The sequence below is a fragment of the Oryza glaberrima genome, chromosome 2 (genome assembly GCF_000147395.1).
Source record: "Oryza glaberrima chromosome 2, OglaRS2, whole genome shotgun sequence".
NCBI lineage: Eukaryota > Viridiplantae > Streptophyta > Magnoliopsida > Poales > Poaceae > Oryza > Oryza glaberrima.
In genome coordinates, this window is record NC_068327.1 from 27,649,811 (window position 1) to 27,675,559 (window position 25,749).

A 25,749-nucleotide genomic window follows, 5' to 3' on the forward strand; every position below is an offset into this window, starting at 1 on the left:
GCAGCATTGTAGCCTGTCGGAACAATGAAGCAATCACAAAAAAGAAAGAAAGAAATATAAGCATTTTTAATATTCGACACAGTTTTTGAGATACTACTTTGATTAACAATATCTATAAAGGTAAAATATTTTAAATTAAAAAAGTTGCATATTATAATAGTTTGTTTGATGATAAATCTAGTAACATCAATTTTACATGATTGAGCTTTTTTATTTTTTTATTAATAGTCAAAGTCTAAAATGTTTGACTTGACACTATGCTAACCGTGTTTATATTTTAAGATAGAGGGGGTGCTACAAAATCTATAGTTTTTGAAAGGAATTGAGGAATTCCATAGTTTTTGAAAATCTTCAGTCATATCATTCAAACGAGGAATTTAGTCCTCTTTAAAATGCAGGAATCTTATATCCTATATAAAAGTTCATCACCGGTCTCTAAACTTGTACCGCTGTGTCATCCCGGTCCCTAAACTCGCAAATCGACCGTTCAGGTTCTCAAACTTGTTCGACTGTGTCATCTCGGTCCCTAAATTTGCAGATCACTCGTTTAGGTCCTCCAACTTGTTCAGTTGTGTCACCCCAGTCCCTAAATAGGACGGTCTAAAAACTTTATATCAAAAAATAATTCATAATTTTTTTATGTGAACTATAATGATGACAAACTTTATATCAAAATTGTAGCTCTCGACGCGACCTACAACTTTGTGGTTGAAAAGTTTTTGAAGTAAAACTGTTTAGGGTCCCAAAATATTGTTGTATGTTTATAGATTTTGAAATTTTAATTTTAAAATTACATTTTGGGACAAAAAAATGACTTAAAATAAAAAAAAATCAACTACAAAGTTGTAGATCGCGTCGAGAGCTACAAGTTTGATATAAAGTTTATCTTCATTAGAGTTCACATGAAAAATTTATGAATTATTTTTAAATATAAAGTCTTTATACCGTCCTATTTGACCCAGATGATATTCAAATCCAATTTTTGGTACCGGGGTGATACAACTGAACAAGTTGGAGGAACTAAACGAATAATTTGCAAGTTTAGAGACCGGAATGACACGGTCAAACAAGTTTAAGGACCTGAACGGTCGATTTGCGAGTTTAGAGACCGGTATGACACAGCGGTACAAGTTTAGAGACCGGTGATAGACTTTACTCAAAAAATATATAGAAATTTCCACAAAATTTGGGTTTTAATTCTGGCCGAGTTTAGTTCCAAAATTTTTCTTCAAACTTTCAACTTTTCTATCACATCAAAACTCTTCTACACACACAAACCTCCTACTTTTTCATAACATCGTTTCAATTTTAACCAAAATTACAATTTTAGCGTGAACTAAACACGTCATCTATCGAAAAAGTTGTTCGGGGAGGGGGGGAGGGGTGGTGGTGGTTGGAATTTGCAATCAACGCTCGCCACGCGTACAGCGTGCTTCCCCCACAGTTTCCGAAGCCGGTTTCGAACTTCCGATAACTCGGAACAGTACAGGGGGCCGACCGATTCTTTTTCTGATTTTGGCGACGCAAAATCTGGCTAGCATCTGATGTGAGGTTTGCTTTGTGGGCCCACTTGTCTGAACATAAAGTGATGGGGGACCTTGGTGTTTGTAAGTAACCTTTCCGTGCCCTCCATACGTGTTCCCGTTCCCAAACTACCCCATCATACCAAAGGTCCTACTCCGTACAAAGTGGAGTACTACGTACTCTTTATTCGGAAAACTGTTCCACTAATAATCAATCTTAAACCAAATTAACCACAAATATTGTACTACCGGTGCAGTTTGTTTATAAACTAGTGGTAACAAATTTATGCTAGATTTACATAAAACCAGTGGTTAAAAATAGACTGTAATGCCGATTAATCTGACATGGGCAGATGGGCTGTGCTAGTATTGACCAAGCAACAGGGGTAGAACCGTAATTGCACACTCTAGGAAGAGACGGTCCCGTGAGGACGGCCTGCAACCACAACCACCACCACCTCATCTACCAGAAGGAAAAAAAAAAACAAAAACAAACCCAACACGCGCTAATCCAAATCTCCTAACCCACAAAATACCAGTGATTAGCACAAAGCGCCATCCAGCATTACAGCCTCGGGGGTGGTAGTTATGGCGTATTAATATCACCCGCACTTTTTTTTCCCTCCCCCTCCTCCTTTCCTCGCCTCGCCTCGCCTCGTCTCGCCGCTTGAGCCCTCCTCCTCCTCCTCGTCGACCCGGCTCCTGCTCCGCTCGCCGGAGCGCCGTTGCGGGCGCGTTTCCTCCGCCCGCTCCGCCCGCAGCGCGCTCCTCCGCGCCTGCCGCGGTAGGAACCGGGGCACCTCTCTCTCGGCGTTGCGGCGGGCGATTCGGAGCGGTGGCGTCGGCCTCGGATCCGGCGGTGGGGATCTGGCGGGAGGCTCGGGAGGGGAATGTGGGTCCCCGTTTGAGGCGGTTTCGGTCTGGGAGGCTGCGGCGAGATGATACGGTGAGTGATCTGCGGGTTGTGGATGGTGAATCGGGAATTGGGGGCCGGGTGTGTGGGTGGTTGGCTTGTTTCAGGGGCTCAGGTTCTGAAATGTTTGGTGTTTTTTTTTTGGTTGGGGGGGGGGGGGGGGGGAATTACCAGCAATAGGTGGATTTGACGAACAGTTTGATTCGTTGTAATAGGATTTTTGCGCTCGTTCTGCCCCTCTGTTGAGGTTGTTTTCTCTCGGTTTTAGGCGGCTCGGATTGCTTTGTTTCTGTCGAATTGGGAGTGCCGATGCTACAAGAATTCCTTCTTGTTGTTCCGACGGATTACAGTGCAAATCCATTCGTATTGTTACTGTTTTTGCACCGAATTGTGGCTATTCTAACTGTTTGATTAACTGAGATGGAGTTGCTGGTGGTTCTAGAAGGTAATTTCGCAATTCTCCGCGCGCTCTGAGTTCAGGTGTTTTTTGACCAGTTCAATTCAGGGTATTAATTTGGTTTTCGCGTGATTCTCCTGGTGCCTGTATTTTTAACTTTTGGGGAGAATAGTGTCTTAATTTGAGTACAGTGGGTTAATTCGACTGACATGTCTTTTTTGGGGAATTTGGGCTGTATTTAGTGTCTGAACTGTGCTTAATATGGTAGAAATTTCATGCTAGCTCTCGAGCCTGAGATATTTCTAAATTCAACTGTTTGGTAGATTTGACCGAAATTTTTCTGGAGGGAAATAGATTTGGCCACCTGTGCATGCTATATTTGCTCATGTCTTTGTTGTGGTTTCCTGCTATACTACGTGAATTTGTGGGTTCCTGCTATACTATGTACGTGAATTTGTGGGGTATAACTCTAGGTGCTAAATTTGGCCTCCTTACATGAACTGATCCGGAGGGAGTTGGAAAGGAATTTTGACCTGTATGAATTGATTTGACCCAATTATGGTGTTTTGTGATTGAGATGGTACGTAGCTGTTGGGTTCCCCCGAATAGGATCAACAGGAGGGTGTGACTTGTTAGCATCCTACTCCATGTATTTAGGGGGATTGGTACCTTACTGGCTACAGTGGTTTTCATGGTGTGAACAATCCCAGTAATTGCTCACCTTTTGTAGAATTCGGTGTGGCATTTATGTATATAGACCGCCGTGGAAAAGGAGCAGTGCAATATTCCATTTACACGAGTTCACATGAGATGAACCTTTTAACCCTGTCCATTTCACTTTAGTTAGGCATATTCATTTCAGTAGGCCACCTCTAGCTATATTTTAGTAATATGAATATAAGTGCATTACTCAGGAGGATAATCACTTAGTTATTTTTCTTTGTATGCAGTTCGAGTGGATGCCCATTTTGTTGAGGTGGAGATACAAAGCATGGGTACCTTCAGCTAGTGAGCTCAGGTGGTGTAGATCAAGGTACTGATGTCTGCAGGAGAATGGCGGGGAATGATGAAGTTGCCCTGAAACCTGTTTCATGCGGGGCAAGATTACGGAGGAGTTGTGATGCATCATTGAGGTTTGGAGGGTCCATGAGAGACCCTTTTTTGAAGCACAAAGTGAAGAAGTTTGATCTATCTAGCCTAGATTGGATTGATGAGATTCCGGAATGTCCTGTGTTTTCTCCATCAATAGAGGAGTTTGAGGATCCACTTGTTTATCTCAATAAAATTGCCCCTATCGCTGCAAAATATGGTACAGTTTCTTCTTTTTGTTCTTTCGCGATATTTTTCTCAGTTGCAAGGTCAAGGGTGTAGCAGTGATTTTAGTCAGGGCATTGATAATTTGGCAAAGGTGGTATTATGATTTTTTGAAATCAAGGTATTGGCAAACGCAAAAGCCTCTTCAATTGCAAGTCACAAGTGCAATATAGTACAGTTAATTACTGAGTTTTGTGTGACCTCCTGGAAATAGATGAGCCACGCATGGAAAACTGCATTGCCTAAGAAAATCTTTTTGTCAGTGGTGGAAGTCTCTAGCCTAGATTTTTTCACTTATTTATTGTCTTCACTCAGGTTTCTGTGGTTATTATATTGCTGAGACTATTTAAATTTACCAGGTATATGTAAGATTGTTTCACCTCTCTGCGCTTCTGTACCTATTGGGCCTGTACTTATGAAGGAACAAGGTGGACTTAAATTTACTACCAGGGTGCAACCTCTCCGCCTTGCTGAATGGTCCAAGGATGACAAGTTTGCTTTCTTCATGAGTGGAAAGTCTGTTAGTCTATTATTACTGCATTGCTGTTTAATAAGTGTTTTTATTTATATTTGGATGTCATGTGAATATGTATCATCAGAAAGTATACATTTCGAGATTTCGAGAAGATGGCGAATAAAGAATTTGTTCGAAGATACTCAAGTACTGCTTGTCTTCCACCAAGATATATGGAAGAAGAATTCTGGCATGAAATAGCCTTTGGCAAGATGCAGTCTGTTGAGTATGCATGTGATATTGATGGTAGTGCATTCTCTTCTTCTCCTAATGATCAACTGGGCACAAGCAAATGGAACTTGAAGGTATTTCCATGTTTCTTTTCACAAGGCCTATATTTTTTTTCTCTATTTGCAAAATACAAGAGTTGCAAGTGAATATATTGACTCTTTTGCCTGTTTTCCCACAATTATTACATAATCTCTCCTGCATTTATAAGAAGAATCTCACTAACCATCTCCTTGCCTATTTCCAAGGTGCTCCCTCCTTCCCAAAACATAGGAGTGTTTTTGATGAATTAAGGATTTTGGTGAAAGGTTTAAATGGCTCACTAATACATGGTGGGGTGATGGCCATTAATAATAGTATTGGGTTGGGTGTGGGATGGTGGGGTCCACTATGGGTAAAATTCACCTTTTACATGTCCTAGGTAGCTATATTTGGGACAATATTTGAACTAAAGGTAATATTTTTGGACGGAGGGGGTATTTAAGTATGGGTAGCATGGTCATTTTAACAATTTAACTCATGTACTCTTAGGTTTGAACCTTCCTTAATCATTGTGCCCACTCAAAATAAGCCTTATATTTTGAAATGGAGGGAGTAGTTCTTTTGTTTACCAGTTTGGGAGACATATTTGAGTAATGAAACGACTGCACTCTGTGCTTCCCAAGTTCTGTGCTATTTTTCTGCGTGGCAGCATTTGGCATGAGCGTTCACATAACCAACTGCACACTTGCAATATCCTCACTCTTGCAATTAAATCTTACCCAAGTATAAGTGTCCATATCCTGCTATGGTAATTTGCATCATTAGAGGATCCTATCTATCACATTTGCTATATTGAACTATTGGCATGTTAAAAAGTTAATTCTTGCTTTGATCCAGAGACTTTCTCGGTTGCCGAAATCAACACTGCGTCTCCTCAGAGCAGCAATTCCAGTAAGTGGACTGTATTGATGATTTCCCATTACTTTTTATACCTTTATTTATCTTCTGTGTTTTTTTAGGGAATAACGGATCCAATGCTGTATATTGGGATGCTCTTTAGTATGTTTGCATGGCACGTGGAAGATCATTACTTATACAGGTGCATGATTAATATTTGCATCATATTTCTGCGGGAATGGATTTTAATCCCTTGAGGGGATGTTCCCTCGTACACCTTTTTCTCTCAAATTCAATGCAAATGGTTGTGAAAAAAATCTAGAAAAATTTGACAAATGTAGAGCATAGTGACATCTATCATTCCACCAAAAAATCAAGTTAAAACTCGATCTACACATTGAGAAACAAAAAGGACAAATTCAGGTGTGAATAGTGCCAATACTGTTCATACGCTGGATTTTCTTTTTAAATATCGATGTGTGAGTTGCGTTTAGACCTAAGATTTTGTGGAATAGTGTATATAGATATATATTGTATGAATGTTGTCATTTTTTTTTTTTGAGATTTTTCCATAACTATTTGGATGGTGTTTGAACAAATGAGGGACATACCCTTGAGGGGCTAAAAGAGTTTCCCATATTTCTGCTACCTATTCTTTTCGCAGTGCTGCACATTAAATTGAAATTTTCTATTTGTTATAATGTGAGTAAATGTTTTGCCAGCATTAACTATCATCACTGTGGGGCTTCAAAAACGTGGTATGGCATTCCAGGCAAAGCTGCTCCGGATTTTGAGAAAGTGGTATGTGAGCATGTGTACGATCATGAAATTTTATCAGGTGAAGGGGAAAATGCAGCATTTGATGTCATTTTGGGAAAGACTACAATGTTTCCTCCAAATATTCTGTTGCGTCATCATGTTCCTGTCTACAGAGCTATACAGAAACCTGGAGAGTTTGTTATTACGTTTCCCCGAGCTTATCATTCAGGTTTCAGCCATGGTGAGGTTTCGTTACATCTACAATTCTAAATGCTGTCAGTGATATCTTTATTTAACTGTTGGATATCTCAATATTATATTTCATTTAATGAACATTGTAAAATGCAAAAACAACTACCAGGTTTTAATTGTGGCGAGGCAGTGAATTTCGCTATTGGAGAATGGTTTCCTCTGGGAGCACTTGCTAGTCAACGTTATGCACTTTTAAAGAGGACACCATTACTACCTTACGAGGAACTTCTTTGTAAAGAGGCGGCACTTCTTGATCATGAATTTTCTACCTGTGATTATAAAGATACAACAACATTAGCTGGAGAAACACACAGTCAACGCTGTATGAAAGTTCCTTTTGTTCAGTTGATGAGAGTCCAACATCGTATCCGTTGGTCCCTTATGAAAATGGGTGCTCGCACGCATTATAAAGCAGATATTGATGCCACAGTTCTGTGTGGAATATGTAGACGCGACTGCTACGTAGCCCACATTATGTGTAACTGCAGAATTGATGCGATTTGCCTTTGCCATGGTAAGATTGTAGTAACACCAAGTGTTGATATTGGCTTTATTTGAGTTCATCATTTTTACTTGTTTACCTTGTTTTGAAGAGGAAGAGATTAGGAGATGCCCTTGCAGTTGTGATCGTGTTGTATTTGTGAGGAAAGACATATTTGAACTGGAGACATTATCAAAGAAGTTCGAGGAGGAAAGTGGAATACTGGATGCAGTCAAAAAGCAAATGGCTCGACGTGATGGCGCTAGTCAGCATTCTAACTTTTTCGATTGTACTGATCATGAAGCTGAGTACTACCCATACTGCAATATTCACATAGATCCATCCCCAGAAATATATAGCATTTCAGAGACAAATTTTGTTGGGTATGACTTGAACAATCCACATCCTGCTGCATCAACAGTAACATTTTCTTTTGTACCCCATGAGTATTCTACACAAAGTGATGTAAGTCTCATTCCTGTGCTTATTCTAATGTTTATTTACTGTTTTTAGCAACTAAAAAGAAACTGATATTATTTTATATGTGCAGGAGTGTACAAGTTCTAACAGAAGAGCCTTGTCTAGCTCTTGTCTCGAGAATACAATTACCCCTGAAAATGCAATTAGTAATGCTTGCCAGTTATCTACTCCTGATCAAACATGTCTGTCTGACAAATTGGCTGCACATGATACTGATGATTCTGACTGTGAGATATTTAGAGTAAAGAGAAGATCTGGCCTAACTCCTGAGAAAAGACACATGGAAGATGGAACAACAAATTTCACTGGGAATCAGGTACAGATATTTCTGTGGGTGCTTCTCATAAGATGATTAAAAATGCTTACTCTCCTAAAAGTAGATGTGGTATAGTATGTTTGCAGTTAGTGTGTACTTGCGAAAATTCAACAGTCTATACTAACGTTTCATGTCTCTTTACCTTCTCCAAAGAAATACAAATGTGACTGAAGTGCTGAACTTCATTCCAGAAAGTGCTTAGAAATTGGTTACTTAATCTTACAAACTAGATCAAGGTGAATTCGCAGGGGCATGATTGAGGTGAACTGAAAAGTGCTTACAAGATGCTTCTGATAGACACCTTGTTCCTTGTGGCAGGTATTGAAACGGCTGAAGAAAATTAATGCACATGACAGACAAGAACATAAGTTACCTGAACTATCCTGTGGTGCAAGGAGTGAACCTGTCCATACTGATGATTGTATACATTGTGTTGACTTCATTTCTGAAAATGGAGACGACTTCATAGCTCCAACCAAATTGAAGATGATACATCAACTAGATGCAAATATTGTTGAGGATGAAGTTGCTTCCAGCCAGAAATATAATAGTTGCAACTACCAATCTCCATCTATAGAGCTTGGGCCAAAACGCTTGAAAATTCGTGGCCCATCTTTTCCCAGCAGGATTTCTGAGCTGGAGGTATCTTGTAGATTCCAGGACAATGACTTGGGCAGCCAGCATGCTCGATGACGACTGCTAGGCCATTGGTTCTAACACTACGTAAGTTAACAAACAGCATCCCTAACTTCTGGAAGCTGAAAGCTCCTACCAGCCAAGGTTTCCAAATTGTTGGTTGGTCAGCTGGTAACAGATGGCTCAGATTTAATTCTTCTGCGGGCCTCCAATAGAGGCATTGACATGGGTTCATGGCTGGATTCTTGATTTTATTGCTGGGCCACATTTGTGGTAGGGGGCTGAAAGCAGTAGGCAGACAATTCTGATGTTTTTCTACTGTACATCTTCACATACATCTCCTTTCACCTTTCTCGTAGGTTTTTCACTGTGAAGAGGTTAGTCTACTACCTTACCAATTTCTTTCATTCTTTTTGCACACATACACATGTACCTAGAATGCTTAATCAGATGCAAATATGAAATTGATACTGTAGATCCCATATTGAGTCAGTTATTCAACTTTCTACTGGTCTTTGATCTCTTCATGTAATCTCAAATGATCAAATTTTCTTGTCATTATTGGTACCGGTACATTTGTCTCCAGATGTGTTGATAACTTGATTTGTTAATAAATCGATTGATGCTGACAGGAAATCACTAGCACTGATTGTCATGTTGCATATGCAACAAAGTAGATGCTTTGTGATAATGTATAATGAAGAAGCCCATGTAAATGCTCGAATCAATCATATTCTATTGAAAGTGGGTGTAACAGAAGGAATAAAGGAGCTAATTCAGTGAGGAAATCAAAATCTGCACCTAATTGCATATGCCCATATGTTGGTCACGTTCATTACTTCATTTTTCCAACTAGAAAAAAATTCAGCTCCTAGTTGTTTGATCTTGATATACTAAAAATCTACAGTTAGCTGGAGATTAACCAAAAGGTTGAGATGAACAGGTCGAAAATTTACTTATAAATAATACAAATCTGAATTATCCATTGTTTGTAGTGACATATTATACGTTACGATATGTATGAAAGGCCATCTTTAAGGTGGTAACCAACAACTATTTATTCCGTAAATAGCTTCGATTTGTGGAATGAATCTAATGCTAATTCCCAGCAAGACTTCAGGTACTCCAGGGAGAACGACTTGCATGTCTTTTCTATATGATGCTTTGACAAAATTCTGCAAATTAGGCATAGGCCCTGTTTAGATTCCAACTTTTTTTCTTTAGACTTTTAACTTTTCCGTCACATCGATCTTTCCTACACACATAAACTTTCAATTTTTCCGTCACATCATTCCAATTTATTCAAACTTCCAATTTTAACGTGGAACTAAATACAGCCATAGTAATAAATTACTATGTTGTCATGATAGGACAAGCACACTAGCCCGTCGCACGATTATTTGCTTTCACTTACCCATCTCACCATCATGTTGCTCCACCTGCTGAGTTACTAAAGCCACGAGGACTTATAGGAGCCATTAACTTGACAGTTTGGTATGATTTTGCACGACTATTATGGCTTTACGTCGGTAAAGCGGCTATTCCTTCATGGAAAGCTCATGATGGGTTCATGAGGAAAGATTTGATATCTTTTCTAACTTTGCCTATTCTCTTTTCATTCTTTTGTTGGATGTTCTCAAAAATACATGTCATCAAATCATCTCATGTCTTTAAAGAAGTTAAAAAAGAAGGATTCTCTTTGCTGCCACTCTTTGGTGTCCCTGATGATTAACTGCTGAGTGCTGACTGAAGCTTTGTCAAGACCAAAGAAACACTTGTGCCTGCCCGTCCTCTTTTCTATTCGGCCATTATGTCAACGTCATCCCAGTGATAAAGATCCAATTTCTTGATTTGCAAGGGCTCGGCATTAAGGCGAAGATATGCATCATATAAAATGTAAGTGCGCCCAAAATGCCTTCAGATTCATTTTACCTAGCTTCTTGTTTATGAATATTGTTCAAAGATAAATGTTCCTTGTCTTAATTAGGAAAAGACTGTGGGTTCCAATGTGTATTCTAATTGAAGAATGATCTTAAAAGAATCCTGCAATTACATAATATTTGCATACCTTTAAAAAAAATAATGTTTGTTTATCGGAAATTGCTGTATCCAACTAACTTGGTTGAAAATCCGTTCCAAATGATTCTTTTCCGCAGTTCATTACTTGATTCCATGGTCATTGTCTAAAATGTCTCGAGACTTTAAGGACAGAGCATACAACCCACACTTCTATCATTTTCTTATTGTCCAACATGCTAGTAACTAGTACTCCTTCCGTCCATAAAAAAAATCTAATCCTAACAACGAATTTGGATACATACGTGTTCAGATTTGTAGCTATAGAATTTGCCTCTTTTTGTTAGATTAGTAGTACTCCTCCGTCTAAAAAAAATAACCTATGAGGGGATGTGACCCCTCTAAGTATAAGGAATATCTCACATCTCCTTTGAGGTTTTTTTTTTTTGATGGAGGGAGTAACTGATTAGGCATGCCTACACGGTTTTCTTCAGGTATTAGCCTACTCCCTCCGTCCTAAAAAAAGGCAAACCCTGTGTTTCTGTGTCCAACTTTGACTGTTCGTCTTATATGAAATTTTTTATAATTCTTATTTTCATTGTTGTTAGATGATAAAACATGATTAATATTTTATGCGTGACTTGTCTTTTTAATTTCTTTCATAATTTTTTCAAATAAGATAAACGGTTAAACGTTGGACACGGAAACTAGCGTTTGTCTTTTTTTTTTGACGGAGGGAGTACGTCTGATCAAGTGACTAGCATGCTGCTATGATTAAATTGGGCGAGCCTGTCGAGTCAAATCTTGTTCCTGCAGCTTCCACCTTCCCCTTGCATCTTGCATATGTACATCAGCTCATATGAAGTGCATGGCAGAATAGCTGGACTGCCAACATGGGGTCACCATAGGCCCATGGCTGTGCCATGCAAGTAATGGACACTGGTGCGTACCTTTGCGAATAATTGCATGCCCTCTGCCTCTGCCTGGCCATGAATGGCTATCAAAATCCTCAACAAGATGTGACCACACTCTGAACGGGGACAAACCATTAAAGTCCACAAAGTTCAAGGACTTATATCTTGAACTACATGCTCACAACTCGGAAGTACTATGGATCAAATCCATATGTGCAGTTGTGCACTTGACGCTTCAAGTAATACATCCCCCTTTTTTATTATAGATATTCCAAGTTGGACTATCAGTATGTTTGAAACTACTATCATCATTCAATTTTGACTATCTACTTTTCTATAATGTTGATTTCAATCTGTAAAAGTCGCCATGGATATAACTGAGACCATAAAGACGACTATGGAAAATCAATCCTGCTTTATCAATAGACAAGGCAAATTTCTTGTCTTTTCCAAAAAAAAAAAGACTATGGAAATTAAATAACATAGACACAGAAAATATTAATAAACTCTTTGGTCGCAAAGTGTTTGTAGTTAGTCTTCGACTATAAATATCTTTCTAAATATTTAGATTAGATGCATGAAAACCATACAGATACTTCCATAATATGATCTTATAAATATCACAGCTAATTAAAATTAACGTTGAAGGTTGCATTTAATCAGAAAGACCATTTTATGCCAAAAAGGCATTGCTTGTTGTATCACAGATTAATACTCTCGTATGATGAGGACATATCTGGTGAAAACGAGCTAAGTGTTGGAAACTCGTGAAAATCATACCTAAAAGTTTTTAAAATTTATGAAAAAAAAACTAGAGATATGCAATACATTCTCACCAAATCTCAACTCCAAACTCAACTTCGTTTAAGAGAAACAAAAAAGACAAATTTCAGGTGAATAGTTTGTCTTTTTTTAACTCCTAAATGAAGTTGAGTTTGAACTTGAGATTTGGTGAGAATATATTTCATATCTACACATATCTCTAGTATCTATCTATTATATTATTAAAACAGCTTTGAAAGGAGGCACCACGTTCGCTGTGGGGGCTAGAAATTCCCACATTAATCGGAGAAAAAGAAAAAAAAAAGGAGAGTTCAAGTAGAAATACAATCTAAAAATAGCTGAAACTAGAAATTCCCACATTAATCGGAGAAAAAGAAAAAAAAAATAAAAGGAGAGTTCAAGTAGAAATACAATCTAAAAATAGCTGAAATTTGGAATTAAAAATAAGCAATATTGAAAGAAGTTTCCATATAAGAACCAATACGAGATTAATCAAATTTCGAAATAAAAATAAAATAAAATCCAAAATTAGAAAAAAAGTCCAAGTAGAAATACAATTTTAAAAAATCTGAAATTCGGAATTAAAAATAAGCAATATTGAAAGAAATTTCCATATAAGAACCCAATACGAGATTAATCAAAATTAAAAACAAAAATAAAATAAAATCCAAAATTAGAAAAGAAAAGGATAGTCCAAGTAGGAATACAATTGTAAAATAGCTGAAATTCGAAATTAAAAATAAGGAATATTAAAAGAAGAGTCCATATAAGAACCCAATATGAGATTAACTAAAATTGGGAATAAAAATAAAAATAAAATCCGAAATTGGAAAAAAAAGAATAGTTCAAGTAGGAATATAATTTAAAAATAGCTGAAATTTGGAATTAAAAATAAGTAATATTGAAAGAAGTTTCCATATAATAACCAAATACGAGATTAATCAAAATTTGAAATAAAAATAAAATAAAATCCAAAATTAGAAAAGAAAAGGATAGTCCAACGAGAGTCCAAGTAGAAATACAATCTAAAAATAGCTGAAATTCGGAATTAAAAATAAGCAATATTGAAAGAAGTTTCCATATAAGAATCCAATTCGAGATTAATCAAAATTTGAAATAAAAATAAAATAAAATCCAAAATTAGAAAAAAAAAAGAGTCCAAGTAGAAATACAATTATAAAAAAGCTGAAATTCGAAATTAAAAATAAGCAATATTGAAAGAAATTTCCATATAAGAACCCAATACGAGATTAATCAAAATTAAAAATAAAAATAAAATAAAATCCAAAATTAGAAAAGAAAAGGTTAGTCCAAGTAGGAATACAATTGTAAAATAGCTGAAATTCGGAATTAAAAATAAGGAATATTAAAAGAAGAGTCCATATAAGAACCTAATATGAGATTAATTAAAATTGGAATAAAAATAAAAATAAAATCCAAAATTAGCAAAAAAAAAGAAGAGTTCAAATAGGAATACAATTTAAAATTAGCTGAAATTAGGAATTAAAAATAAGCAATATTGAAAGAAGAATCCATAGAAGAACCCAATACGAGATTAATTAAAAATCAAAATAAAAAAATAATATCCAAAATTAGAAAAATTAAAAGAGAGTTCAAGTAGGAATACAAGTTTGAAACAACTAAAATTAAAAATAAAAAATAAAAATATTAAATAACACAATACGATATTAATTAAAATTTGAAAAAAATTCTGAAATTAGAAAAAGAAAAATAAGATTTCAATTAGGAATACAATTTATAAATAACTAAAATTTGTGATAAAAATAAAGACTATTGAAAGAAAAGACCATCTAAAACACATGACGAGATAAATTAAGTAATAGGCCTGTAAAAGAGTAGAGTGGTGGCGGTTGATACGACATATAAAAACTGTTAATAAAACACCAAATAGAATCGTAATGACGATTAAAAGGAGGGACGACAGGTAGGCCGTGAAGCAAACGAGCAAGTCGATTGCCGGGACTTCTAGGAAGTAAAAATATTCGATGTTTAAAATCTCAATGACAATAAAAAGGAAAAGCAGCGGGCGGGGTGTATAGGAGTATAGTTGCATAGCAGCCGACGGTTGACGGGACTTCTAGAAAATAAAAAATGAATTCCAACGATATTTATGTTCGATTTTTAGAATCACAATGACAATAAAGAGTAGGCGGCGGATGGGCCGTAGAGGAGCATAGTGGCATTGTTTGACGAGACTTCTAAAAATATAAAAAATAAAACCCAACAAGACAATAAACTCTAAAAACTATAAAGTTCAATTTTTAAAGGTTCGGAACTTCTAGAAAGTAAAAAAAAAATAATAATAATCATGTTCGTTTTTAAAATCTCAATGACAATAAAGAAGGGAGGCAACGGGCGAGCCGTAGAGAAGTATAGTGGCAAAGCCGCTTACAGTTTGGTGGGACTTCTAGAAAGTAAAAAATGAACCCAAATGATACTTATGTTCGATTTTTAAAATCTCAATGACAATAAAGAGAAAAGACAGTGGATGGGCCATAAATATAATGGCAACGTTTGACGGGACGTCTAGAAATTATAAAAACGAATCCCAACATGACAATAAATTCTAAAACTAAAAGATCCAATTTTTAAAGGTTCCAAAGTGAATGAATAGAAATAGTGGTAAATCGAACAAGCAAATAAAGAAGGAGATGACATAGAGGGTAGCAACTGGTGTGACTTTTAAAACTATATAATTAGAAACACGGGGATGATAAGGTTTGGTCTTTCAAACTCTTAAGACAATGAGATAGCTATTTAATAAATTTTAAGTAAAATCATACTAAAAAAATATATGATTTTGTTTGGGTGCTAGCCGCGCAATTGCGCGGGCCACCCAGCTAGTTTTTTTATAAATTTATAAAACTTTTAGGTATGACTTTAAGAAGTTTTTAATACTTAACTCGTTTTCACCGGATATGTCCCCTCGTATGATTCCTGGACTTTGAAGTTTTAACCTGTTACTGTTAGTCTGCTACTGTAGGTACTGCTGAACTAGGGGAGGATCCTTCTAAATAGTAGAAGTTCACATGGCTTGTGTCTGGAGTAGTCTGAAACTGCAAAGTCGAGTAGCATGAAAAAACCTTCTCTTTGAACTGATATAATTTACTGCATGCAGCTTTGTTGACTGTGGCATCTCTATTAGCCAGTCCATATGAAAAAGCAACGATTAGTTCTTTGATCTTCTCCGGGCTATTAACACCAACAATATATGCATTGCTTAATCATCCATATCCTCATTAAACTAAGCCTCTAGTACTGACCTAAGTAAATCAGGCCTGATAATATAATCATTATACAATCATATTCCTTGTCGGCATCATGATATCTTATTCCTGCTTATAACTAGCTATAGATCAAATCAAATTTGTTCTGTAGTGGCTTCTATTGTCAGTCTTGTCAATTGCTCAATCCAGTAATTTATACCCTGAGCATTATTTTTGATCCTTTGACCTGTCAGTCATTTCTCTATGTCCACATCATTTATTAAGAAATCATCCTGTCTGTACATGGAATCTGGTGTTCAGATTATCAAACCCACGATACTGATATACTAGATGCCCTAGGTATGAGAGTGTGCTACAGTCAGCACAAGATAAGAACAGGCAGGCTACCACAGTGCTGTACTGTACTGCCATTAGTGTATCACTCCTCTACTCTTACCACTAAGAAATTCAAGGAGGATTGGTTGCTAATATGATGGTCAATTTGTGAGCAGGTTGCAATTTTGACTGTCGGTAGTTGGACCATGGCACGGTTTAGTGGGGGCCACGCAGCGGGGAGCCGTATGATAGGTGGGTCCAAGCGGCCATGACCGGATGGCCCCCATCGATCCATGCTCAGGGTGGTGGGCACTTGGTACAATCCATGCAGATAACCCGCTCCTTGGGCATTATGTGCCTCCACTTCTCATTTACAACTCCGTCCGAGGCCGGCCGGGTCGGTCTCGCTGATGTCCCCGTCCGCGCACATGGAGTGATGTTGGAGATTGTTCCTCTAGGTTTAGTAAACACAGGTTTACTAGCTTTATGCTGCTCTCCCTTTCTTCTCCTCTGGAACTCAACAGGTATACACTCTATGCTTCGGTGAGACAACGGCAATTGATGCTTTGCACGCATGTATGTCTCCTACACTTCGGTGATTCAATGCATGTGTGCGTGTCCTATTCTTTTCTCTTCCTGTAAAGCTTATTAATTTTCAGATGTGTCACACGAAAAGCATCTAGTTGATGATTTGATAGGATTATTACCACTAGTTGAATGTCCTGAAAGGGGTGAGCATTTTTGGTTTCGGAGGGAGATGTGTGCCTGCAACGTCAATTTTTGGTCGAGCAAGGCAACAATCCCCCTGTATATATGCTCAAAACCCAGGGACCATGCATGCATGTCTGTTTCCTGTCCAAATATAACAAGCTCACAGGAATAATAGTCTTACAGAAAGTCAGAAATAAACGGACACCCCACCTTATTATTTGTCCATGTCTGGATCCTATCGATCTGACTATAGGTGTGTGTGCAAGGCGCGAGCGCGCGCTGCAGTTTCTTCCACATCTGCCAGATATATACCGGCATAAACAAAAGGGGCGATGGGCCGCCTGACCGATCGGGTTATTAATTAGGTGACTGTTCTCCCTATTATGAGATCGATCTGGTCGTCATCGCATCCCACCACTGCTGCGTCTGCAGTCTTTGCGCGTGTGCAATCGCCTTCATGTGCATAGTACGCGTACCCCCTCCTCCCTTCTCACGTTACTGCTTCCGCGACGCCAGCCGCCAGGTCGATCCATCGATTCATCCTGTCATGCGCGCGGTCACGCGCCAATTACGCGGAGAGAATGTTGTCGCGCTCGCCGTCCCATGCACACGCTCGATCGGTCTCACGCGCCGGCCTGGTATCTATCTGGAGTCATCGATCGGGCATGCAGTTTGCGGAGGGCCTTCTGATCAGTGGATCGCCGTGCGCTGCGCGCGCGGCATGTGGGGACGCGCGACGACGACGCGAGGCGCGCGGGGACGACCACACCGACAGGCCGGCGACAGCAAGCTGCTACGTACGCCGCGGCCGCGCGCGCGCGTATCGCGTCGTACCGTACGTGCAGAAATCCCGGGGGGGAGCGAGGGGGGCGCGAGATCTTCGATCGATCCGTTCCTTCCTCCCCTCGCGCGCGCGGCAGCGGCCGTGACCGCGAGCTAAGCGAACTGATCTGACACACGCGCGGTCGCTCGCTTCCGCCGCGCCTGCCATGCCGGCCGCCTGCCGTGCTCAGCCATGATTCCACGACAATTAATCTCGTGTTCAGCGTGAGTTCGAGGCAGGAGGAGCAGCTACCGACTTTAATTAATTGGAGAGAAAGTACTAGTACCAGTACCACCACCGATTTTTGGGACGCAGCTCATTCCATCTAAGCTATAGCTACCTACACGAGGGCTATTAACTGATTCCAAAAAGCTCGTTCTCTGTACACGAGCAAAGGAGGTAGTAGTAGTGGGAGTGCACTGATCAGCAGCACCAGCTAACGGGTAGTATGGGTGCTTAATTAATCTCGCGCGTACAGCTACAGCTAACGGCTTCGATTTTGTCGTGCCTGCCGCGTAAGTATATTTCAGCGGCTGGTGGGTAATTTGGTGTTTAAGCCAGGCCCGGCGTACTTGGCGTTTGGGAGAACATGCTGCATATCTCACCTATATATCGCAGGTAGATGCCATGGAGGTTCGCACGGAATCATGGAGTACATCAAAAACAAATACTATCTCCGTTCTTTAATCTAATGCTGTTGACTTTTTATCGACGTTTGACTATTCGTCTTTTCTCAATATAAAAATATTTAAATCTTGCTTAAAAATATTTGATAATAAATCAAATCATAATAAAAAATAAATAATTATTATATTATTTTTTAAATAAAACGAATAATTAAACATATCTCAGAGAGTTAATGACCGACATACATTAAAAAAACGGAGGGAGGGAGTAGTATGTGTGTACGGGTATTGCATAAAGGCTAAATATAGTTTATTAAAATGTCAAACGCATGGAGCTGTACTGCTAGGTTTCATCAAAGAGGGACAGATAGAAGTGAACAGCTTTGGTCGATCGTGGGGGGCTTCAAAACCACAAGAGAGATTATTGCGCTGTAGTGTACTGTATGATATATACTCCATATATAGACTGAACCAACATTTATTAGGTAGCTAGGGAGATCATCAGTTTCAAACGTCTCGGTAGATCTTGTTTTTCATAAAGATCTTGACAACAGCCTTCTTAAAATTCACACACTGTTAGTACAGGTAGTTAGCATGAACGCTACATGACTATAATAAGATCAAGCTCTGCATGGATTGTATAGCACTTGGTCACCAACAAATGAACAAGAAAAGCATATATGCATATATAGCCTGAAAAGGGAATGATACCACCACACACCTATAACATTCCCTTCCCTTCCCTTCCTTCCCACACACAGCATATATCCATCCATCCTAATCAAGTGTCATTTTCTCCCACAGCTATCTGTCCCCAAACACATCTAATTAAAAGAGTACTATGTGTGAGAGAGAAGGGATTGATAGAGAGAAAAGAAGAGAGCAGGGGCAACCCCCCCCCCCCCCCCCCCCCACAAAAAAAAAAGAAAGTTGGAAAAGAAAGTAAAAGGAGGTGCATGGTGTGGAAGAAAAGACCAATCTATATCTTCCATCCTAGGCCACCTCCAAGCAACAAGTTACACCCCCTCTTTTTCACACAAACACACTGCGCATACAAACACACACTCCTGTCCTTTCCATTCCATCTCTCTCTCTCTCTCTCTCCTCCCTCTCAGCTCGTCTCCTACCTTTCATCCCCCTCTCTCCTCCATCTTCCAAGCAAGAACTCCTCTCTCTTCTCTTCTCTTCTTTTTCCTCATCAATCTCAATTCCCAACAAGATCAAGAGCAAGTACTTGTTCAGCCAGCTGCGCATAAATATATATTTTTTGTGACCTCTCTCAAGAAGTGGAGTTCTTGAGTCATCGCAAGGACAAGAAGAGATCATCAATGGAGCTGTTCCCGGCACACCCTGACCTGCAGCTCCAGATCAGCCCTCCTCCTGCCACCAAGTCAATGGACTTAGGGTTTTGGAAACGAGCTCTTGAAACCTCCACGACCACCACCACGGCGGCGGCGGCGGCAAGTACAGGTCCTTCCGTCGCTACTTCCTCCTCGCCGCCGGTAGCGAGTGGCGGGGTTGGCGGCGGTGCCGGCGGCTTCTACCAGCAGGCGGCCGTCGCGCCTGCAGCTAACGGCCACGGCCATGGCCATGGCCATCACCACCACCACCACCAACATCACCAGCTCGGCGGCGCACTCCAGTTCTTGCACCGCACCCAGCCCATCCCGCCGCAGGACGCGGCCGCCGCCGGCGGCCTGCAGGACCTGGCGTTCGCGCGGCCCATCCGGGGAATCCCCGTGTACAACACCTCGCGGCCGCTGCCCTTCCTCCAGAGCCACCACCTCCAGCACCACCAGCATTGCTACGCCGACGCGATCGGCGTCGCGCCGGGGGCCGGGCCGAGGTCCCCCAGCAAGCAGGCGGCGGCGCTGCGGCTCGCCGCGGCGCCCGCCAAGCGTGGCGCCCGCGCGCCGCGGATGCGGTGGACGACGTCGCTGCACGCGCGGTTCGTCCATGCCGTCGAGCTTCTCGGAGGCCACGAGAGTACGGAAACCTGCTTGCTGTTTTTTTTTCTTTTTTTTGCATCTTCCAAACTTCTTCATGTTAGCTAAACAAGAATTGAACCACATATGCTACGCAGTGTTCCTGAATTTTTTTTCACTAATTTTCTCCAATTTTGGTTTTGCAGGAGCTACACCCAAGTCAGTTCTTGAGCTAATGGACGTGAAGGACCTGACCTTAGCTCATGTCAAGTCTCACTTGCAGGTGAGTATATCATCTAATCCTTCAAGACCGGTTAATTGGTTAATCTGATATATATCCGGCTGAATTAAGCTTTCTATCCCTCTCTCAGAAATTAAACCATTCGAGTACTTCCTTTTCTAATAAAAAGTCGTACCAGCGTAGATGTACATCTACTCCTAATTAACAATTTATATCCACACCAAGGAGTACTGTACAAAATACAAATACGTGACTGGTATATATGTGGAAGACATTCATATTATACACTATTCCTTTCCTTTATCTGAGGACAAAAAGTTAATTACGTTCGATCCTTTCTCACACACAGTAGCTCATGCATGGAATAGTCATTTCTCAGTTCACTTGCCGGCTGGGCAGTAAAAACCTCTCTCTCTCTACAAGTTTCACTCCCCACATGCATGTCCTTGGCTAGATAGATAGAGAGAGAGAGAGAGAGAGACAGAGAGAAGAGAGAAAAGAGGTGTAAGCTTAGCTTTTGCAACACGGGGGGAGCAGCTTTTCAATAAAAACTCCGAGATGAGCAGTTGGGGCACAAAGCTATAGCAGCAGCACATATGCAAACGCAGCGTCAGTGCAGCGTGTTGTTTGGCCATTAAAAGCTAGCCACGGCCCGGAGACGAGACGACATGCATGCACGCACCGCGCGGAGGATGGATGGATAGATGCGTTTCTCTCGCTCGCTCGATCGATCGATCGATCTCGCACGCACGAAGAGGGGATCGAAAGGGCATTGATATGCATGCTGCCCAAGAGCAGATCATGGGCAAGTACAACCACGGCATCATTTCTCAATAATTAAGCTTCAACGCACACACACCCCGGCCTCTGCCTGCTTTGAGCTGCATGCTGCACGCTGCACAGTCGTAGTGGTAGCAGCAGCAGCAGCAGCTGCTGATCGAGCCATCAATGCCTCCGTTTGTGCTGTGTGCATGCAGGCGAAAAATTTATGGTCACTTCTCTCTCTCCTTGTACTACTCCTACCACTACTGCTCCTTTAGTTTTTTTTTTTTGTTTTTCTTTTCTTTTTTGAAGATTGTTACGGAGTAGTAGTCCTTAGGAGTACTAATTTGACTTCATTTATACCAGCTCTCCATCCATGAAATGCATGTTATGCATTTGGAAAAAAGAAACGTACTATATTCCTCATATAAAAAAAATCCTATGTATTCCTGAAGAATATTGGTTACCCCAACTTCATGTAAGTACATATATATATATATATATATATATATATATATATATATATATATATATATATATATATATATATATCAATGATATAGCTAATTCTCCTTGCAGATGTACCGGACCATCAAGACCACTGACCACAAACAACCTGCTCCACCATATGGTATGTGTGTATATATAACACTAATCACACACACACAAAAAAAAAGGGAAGAAGCATCATACCGATCGATGGTGTATTTGATCAATACTGAAACGTTGCAAAAATATGTTGGATTTGTAGGGCAAACTAAGACTATCATAGAGATCCCAGACGACAATCTGTTTGACATCAACAACACTAGTGGGTCAGAGTCTTCTGTTCAGCAACAATCCAATCTTGACGGCAATGAACAAGGATCCAGCATGTGTGCTCTACGGAGCAACAACTCCTCAAGGTGACATACATGCAAACAGAAATTTTAAAGCCATTATTTCTTATAAAACTAATTGCTAAACTTTAGTAGTTCCTATGTTTGCTTCCTAATGCTACTCCTATATCATATGAGAGCCTGCTCCTATTCCATTTGATCTCATCACTCTGGTGACATTGGTCTTAATATCAAGCTCTAGTAGTAGTAGCTAGTGTACTGAACCTGAAGCTAGTGCTTCTTGGGCCCTAGTATTCGATGACAAACTAAATGTTCCTAATTAATGTAGCTATTACTGGAGTAGTTAACAGCAGCTAGCACTGTAGAAGTACTCCAAGCCGAAGGCGAATTAACACAGAAAGCAGCTATATATAGTCAGCTAGCTACTTATGTCTGGAGGTCAAGGCTGCTTCTGGTTACATGTAGCTAGAGACTGCTATATTATGTACATGTAGCCAATAAGTACCACGCATAGATACACAGAAATTAAATACATGTACAGTACATTAGTACTCCTTTGGCGCTTTCACTAGCTATATATATTTGCCTTTGCATCTTTTTTTTTCTTTAAAAAAAACAATGTTCAGAATTCATGTATCCATGAAAAAATTACTAGCAGTTTACTCACAGCGCAATATTTCCACTGTATATATATCTTGATTTGGTTGGTCTTTCATGCATGGGAGTCGTGCTGGCTAGCTTGGCATTACCTGCATCAAACGTTTGGTTGGACTTCAAACTAAATATTCCTCAAAATCAACTGTTACATTAAGAATACATTAAGAACCAGCTAATGCAAGGCTTCAGATATTCTTTTGGACTGATTAAACCAGTCGTATGCTCCTACTTTAGGCGAAACAATATATTCCTGTCTCATTTTCTTTGTGACTACTGCACTACCATATCATCAACCACCTCCGAGTGCTCACAAAAAGCACCAGGGCTCATACCTTTGTTCCATCTGCTCCCCATGATGGTGCAATCATCTCCCAAATTATAATATTAAGCTAGCTCCGAGATTGATTAGTATATATGCTAATTAAGCTATAGCAAAGGGGACATATTCCCCCCCCCCCCCCCCCCCACTACAAGAGACAATAGAGTTCTCCACTAGCAGAATCTTGAGAAACTACATGAGAAACAGCATCCATATCTATAGCCTCTCCTGATTATATTTTTTGTTCTCTCTCTTTTTTTACATGATGTGCGATGGAATCTTTTAGACCGTGGAATATAATCTCAATAAGAAATGAAAAACCGTACCAAACTAAGAATGCACTCGGGCATGCATTCATATAGGCACACTATACATATAGCTAGATCAGTACTTGTGGTGTCTTGTGGACTGTGTGCTCAGTACTGTATGTGGTCAGTACATGAACCTTCCTGGCAGCTACATGTGTGAGCAATATATATGCACAGATATGAAGGCATTGTTCACCGTGCCAGATCACATGGGAGGAGCACGTAGTCTAAGCATGCATGCACAGCTTTTACCTTGGATTAGCCACCCTCTTATAAAGTTAGCTTGTCATTTACAGCATCTTATAACGGTGAAATTAAAGTAGGGTGTTAGCTTTGTTCCCTGCCTTTTGTTTTCTCTCATCTCTAGCAATGGACTCCCACTGAGATGAAAAAGAGATATACATAGATATATAGGCATTTGATTCTCTCAGTCCATGATACGCTTTTTCTCTCCAGGGTAATTTAATTAATTCATTCATTTCTCTCTTTGCTTAAGCAGTAGAGGGGCCTGGTTCCATGACAAATCAAGAGATGCTACCCCTGGAGACATCAAATCCTTCGAGGTACCCACTTTGCAAGCCAAGTTTCATCATTGTCTCCAATACCTCTAGCTCACTAATGGCCATGATGCTACATGCTAGAGTTAGTGCAATGGCGATCATTCCTTTGTTTGATCACCCCTCTCGATTGATTCATTCTTTCTTTCATGCATCTTTCGACACAGCTTCCTTGCTGAGCTTTGATCAATGCATATTGTCGGCAGGCTCTAACTTTAGCTTATATGGGGGGCCATCATATCATCAGTTTCTGCACAGTTATCACATCTCATCATCGTCATCGCAATCTTTTGTTCTTTTTATCCCTGCATGCACTCATCAAACCGAGATCGTACTACATTATATTGCAGGACGTGCAGTCACAGAGCCCTGAAGACGACGACGCCTCCGACCTGAACTCGCCGCCGTTCCAAATACCGGAGACGACTGTCAGCGCCATGAAACCCAACCTCGACTTCACCTTGGGAAGAATGTAATTTAACCATCCATCGATCGTCGACGACATTTCGATCGATCGATCGATCGAGATCGCATCGGAGATTGGATGAAGAGGGCTAGCTAGATAGCTAGTACATACATGATACATCATGTGTCAAAACTAAGTAGGGCAGAATATGAGAATGAAGTGAAGATCAGATGCACAAACACACACACGCATGTGTGCCCCATTTGCACTACGAAGCTGAGGATCAGAGAGGAGATCGACCAAAGCTAGCTAGAGAGAAGAAATTAAAGCAAAAAAGATAACTGAGGCTGAGGAATAAGATAACACTGCAACCGTTGATCCAGGAACAAAGTGCAAAAGGGGGGGGGGGGGGGGGGGGGGGGATATCGATCTAGGGACATGGGCTCGTGCGTGCGTGTGTGTGTATGTTCTTTGTGCGTGCGTGCATGGTAGATATAGAGAGAGATATATACACCGCTAGATCATAGGCTTTATCAAAGGCAGGGCAAGAGCAAGAAGATGGGTGCCTTGCTTGCCTGCCTGCTGCTTGCTTGCTTAAAAGCTAGGGCACATATGCGCATTGCTTTGTTGCTTCTGGTTTACTACTACTACTACTAAACACATGAAGAGAGCTAAGCTAGCTAGCTAGCTATATATATACACTGGTGGAGAAATGCTTTTTAGTCACGGTTCACAACCCCCTGTAGTCCCGGTTTTCAAACCAGGACTACCAATCCGGGACTAAAGATCGCTATCTTTAGTCCCGGTTCAAATACCTGGGACTAAAAATAGATCTTTAGTCCCGGTTAGTAACACCAACCGGGACTAAAGAGAGGGGATACCAACCGGGACTAAAGAGAGGGTTGCGGCAGTGAGATGATCCCCTTTTTCTTTTTTTTTCTTTTTTATTTTCTCCCAAATCACATGGGATACATATCCCAAATCAAACCCCCAATCCATAAATCGAAGTAACATCTCAAATCTACATCACAAATCAAATCAAAGTTACTTATACACACAAATAAATACATCACAATATCCTAAGAAATTACTCAAATACATCACAGATCTAAACAATGAATCACAAATTTGTAACTTCTCAGTCAAATACATCTCACTGAATCATCACAAATGAAAAAAAAAAAGAATGCCGCTGCCGTCGCCGGTCGCCACGAACGACGGGCGCGGCCCCACCGGCCGCCGGGCGCCGGCCGCCGGGCGCGGCCCCGCTGCCCGCCACGCCCGCCGGCGCGCGCGGCGCCACCGCCCGCCGCCCTCCGCCGAGCGCAACCCTGCCGGGCGCTGCCCCGCCGCCCGCCGCCGGCCGGCCTGCCGGATGGGAAGGGGAGGCCGGCCGGGAAGGGGAGGAGGAAGGGGATAGAAGGGGGAGGAGAGGAGGAAGGGGAGGAGTTGGAGAAGAGAGTTAGAGAGGATAGATCTGAGGAGAGGGGGTGAGATTCGATCTGTTAAGTTGTAACTGTGGAGGAGAGGATAAGGGATAGGGATTATATACTACGTGTTTAATTTTAGTCCCGGTTGGTACTATCAACCGGGACTTAAAGATCATC

The 25,749-nt window shown here is 40.5% G+C and overlaps 2 protein-coding genes across 4 annotated transcripts; both read left to right on the plus strand.

Annotated features, from left to right (window-relative positions):
• The first annotated feature begins 2,131 nt into the window (after window positions 1–2,131).
• On the plus strand, window positions 2,132–16,558 carry LOC127762133 (lysine-specific demethylase JMJ706-like). 3 transcript variants are annotated; one of them, XR_008015385.1, is made up of 13 exons: window positions 2,132–2,469; window positions 2,705–2,881; window positions 3,784–4,142; window positions 4,507–4,663; window positions 4,747–4,966; window positions 5,769–5,822; window positions 5,891–5,970; window positions 6,491–6,768; window positions 6,889–7,293; window positions 7,373–7,725; window positions 7,811–8,056; window positions 8,375–10,588; window positions 16,145–16,558. XR_008015385.1 is itself a non-coding variant. In XM_052286509.1 (11 exons), exons 2-11 carry the CDS (start codon window positions 3,887–3,889, stop codon window positions 8,747–8,749), a joined length of 2,424 nt encoding a protein of 807 aa, XP_052142469.1. In that variant the 5' UTR covers window positions 2,132–2,469; window positions 3,784–3,886; the 3' UTR covers window positions 8,750–13,565. The 3 variants fall into 3 exon arrangements, 1 of the variants encoding a protein (XP_052142469.1); XR_008015384.1 differs by lacking the exon at window positions 2,705–2,881; XM_052286509.1 differs by lacking the exons at window positions 2,705–2,881; window positions 16,145–16,558 and having other exon boundaries at window positions 8,375–13,565.
• A 2,541-nt stretch (window positions 16,559–19,099) lies between these two features.
• LOC127761078 (probable transcription factor KAN2) lies at window positions 19,100–25,179 on the plus strand. The gene is made up of 6 exons (XM_052285297.1): window positions 19,100–20,114; window positions 20,260–20,336; window positions 21,636–21,687; window positions 21,808–21,961; window positions 23,679–23,742; window positions 24,087–25,179. The coding sequence occupies exons 1-6, from the start codon at window positions 19,457–19,459 to the stop codon at window positions 24,210–24,212; spliced, it is 1,131 nt and encodes a 376-aa protein (XP_052141257.1). The 5' UTR covers window positions 19,100–19,456; the 3' UTR covers window positions 24,213–25,179.
• Window positions 25,180–25,749: the final 570 nt, after the last annotated feature.

What these genes read in the sequence shown, in the direction of transcription:
- LOC127762133 (XM_052286509.1), top strand. Translation starts at nt 3,887, where the DNA reads ATGGCGGGGAATGATGAAGTTGCCCTGAAACCTGTTTCATGCGGGGCA. An exon ending in TCATTCAGGTTTCAGCCATG is followed by an intron (nt 6,769 to 6,888) that starts GTGAGGTTTCGT and finishes AACAACTACCAG; the next exon opens with GTTTTAATTGTGGCGAGGCA. An exon ending in TGCGATTTGCCTTTGCCATG is followed by an intron (nt 7,294 to 7,372) that starts GTAAGATTGTAG and finishes CTTGTTTTGAAG; the next exon opens with AGGAAGAGATTAGGAGATGC.
- LOC127761078 (XM_052285297.1), top strand. Translation starts at nt 19,457, where the DNA reads ATGGAGCTGTTCCCGGCACACCCTGACCTGCAGCTCCAGATCAGCCCT. An exon ending in GCTTCTCGGAGGCCACGAGA is followed by an intron (nt 20,115 to 20,259) that starts GTACGGAAACCT and finishes TTGGTTTTGCAG; the next exon opens with GAGCTACACCCAAGTCAGTT. An exon ending in GAGACATCAAATCCTTCGAG is followed by an intron (nt 23,743 to 24,086) that starts GTACCCACTTTG and finishes ATTATATTGCAG; the next exon opens with GACGTGCAGTCACAGAGCCC.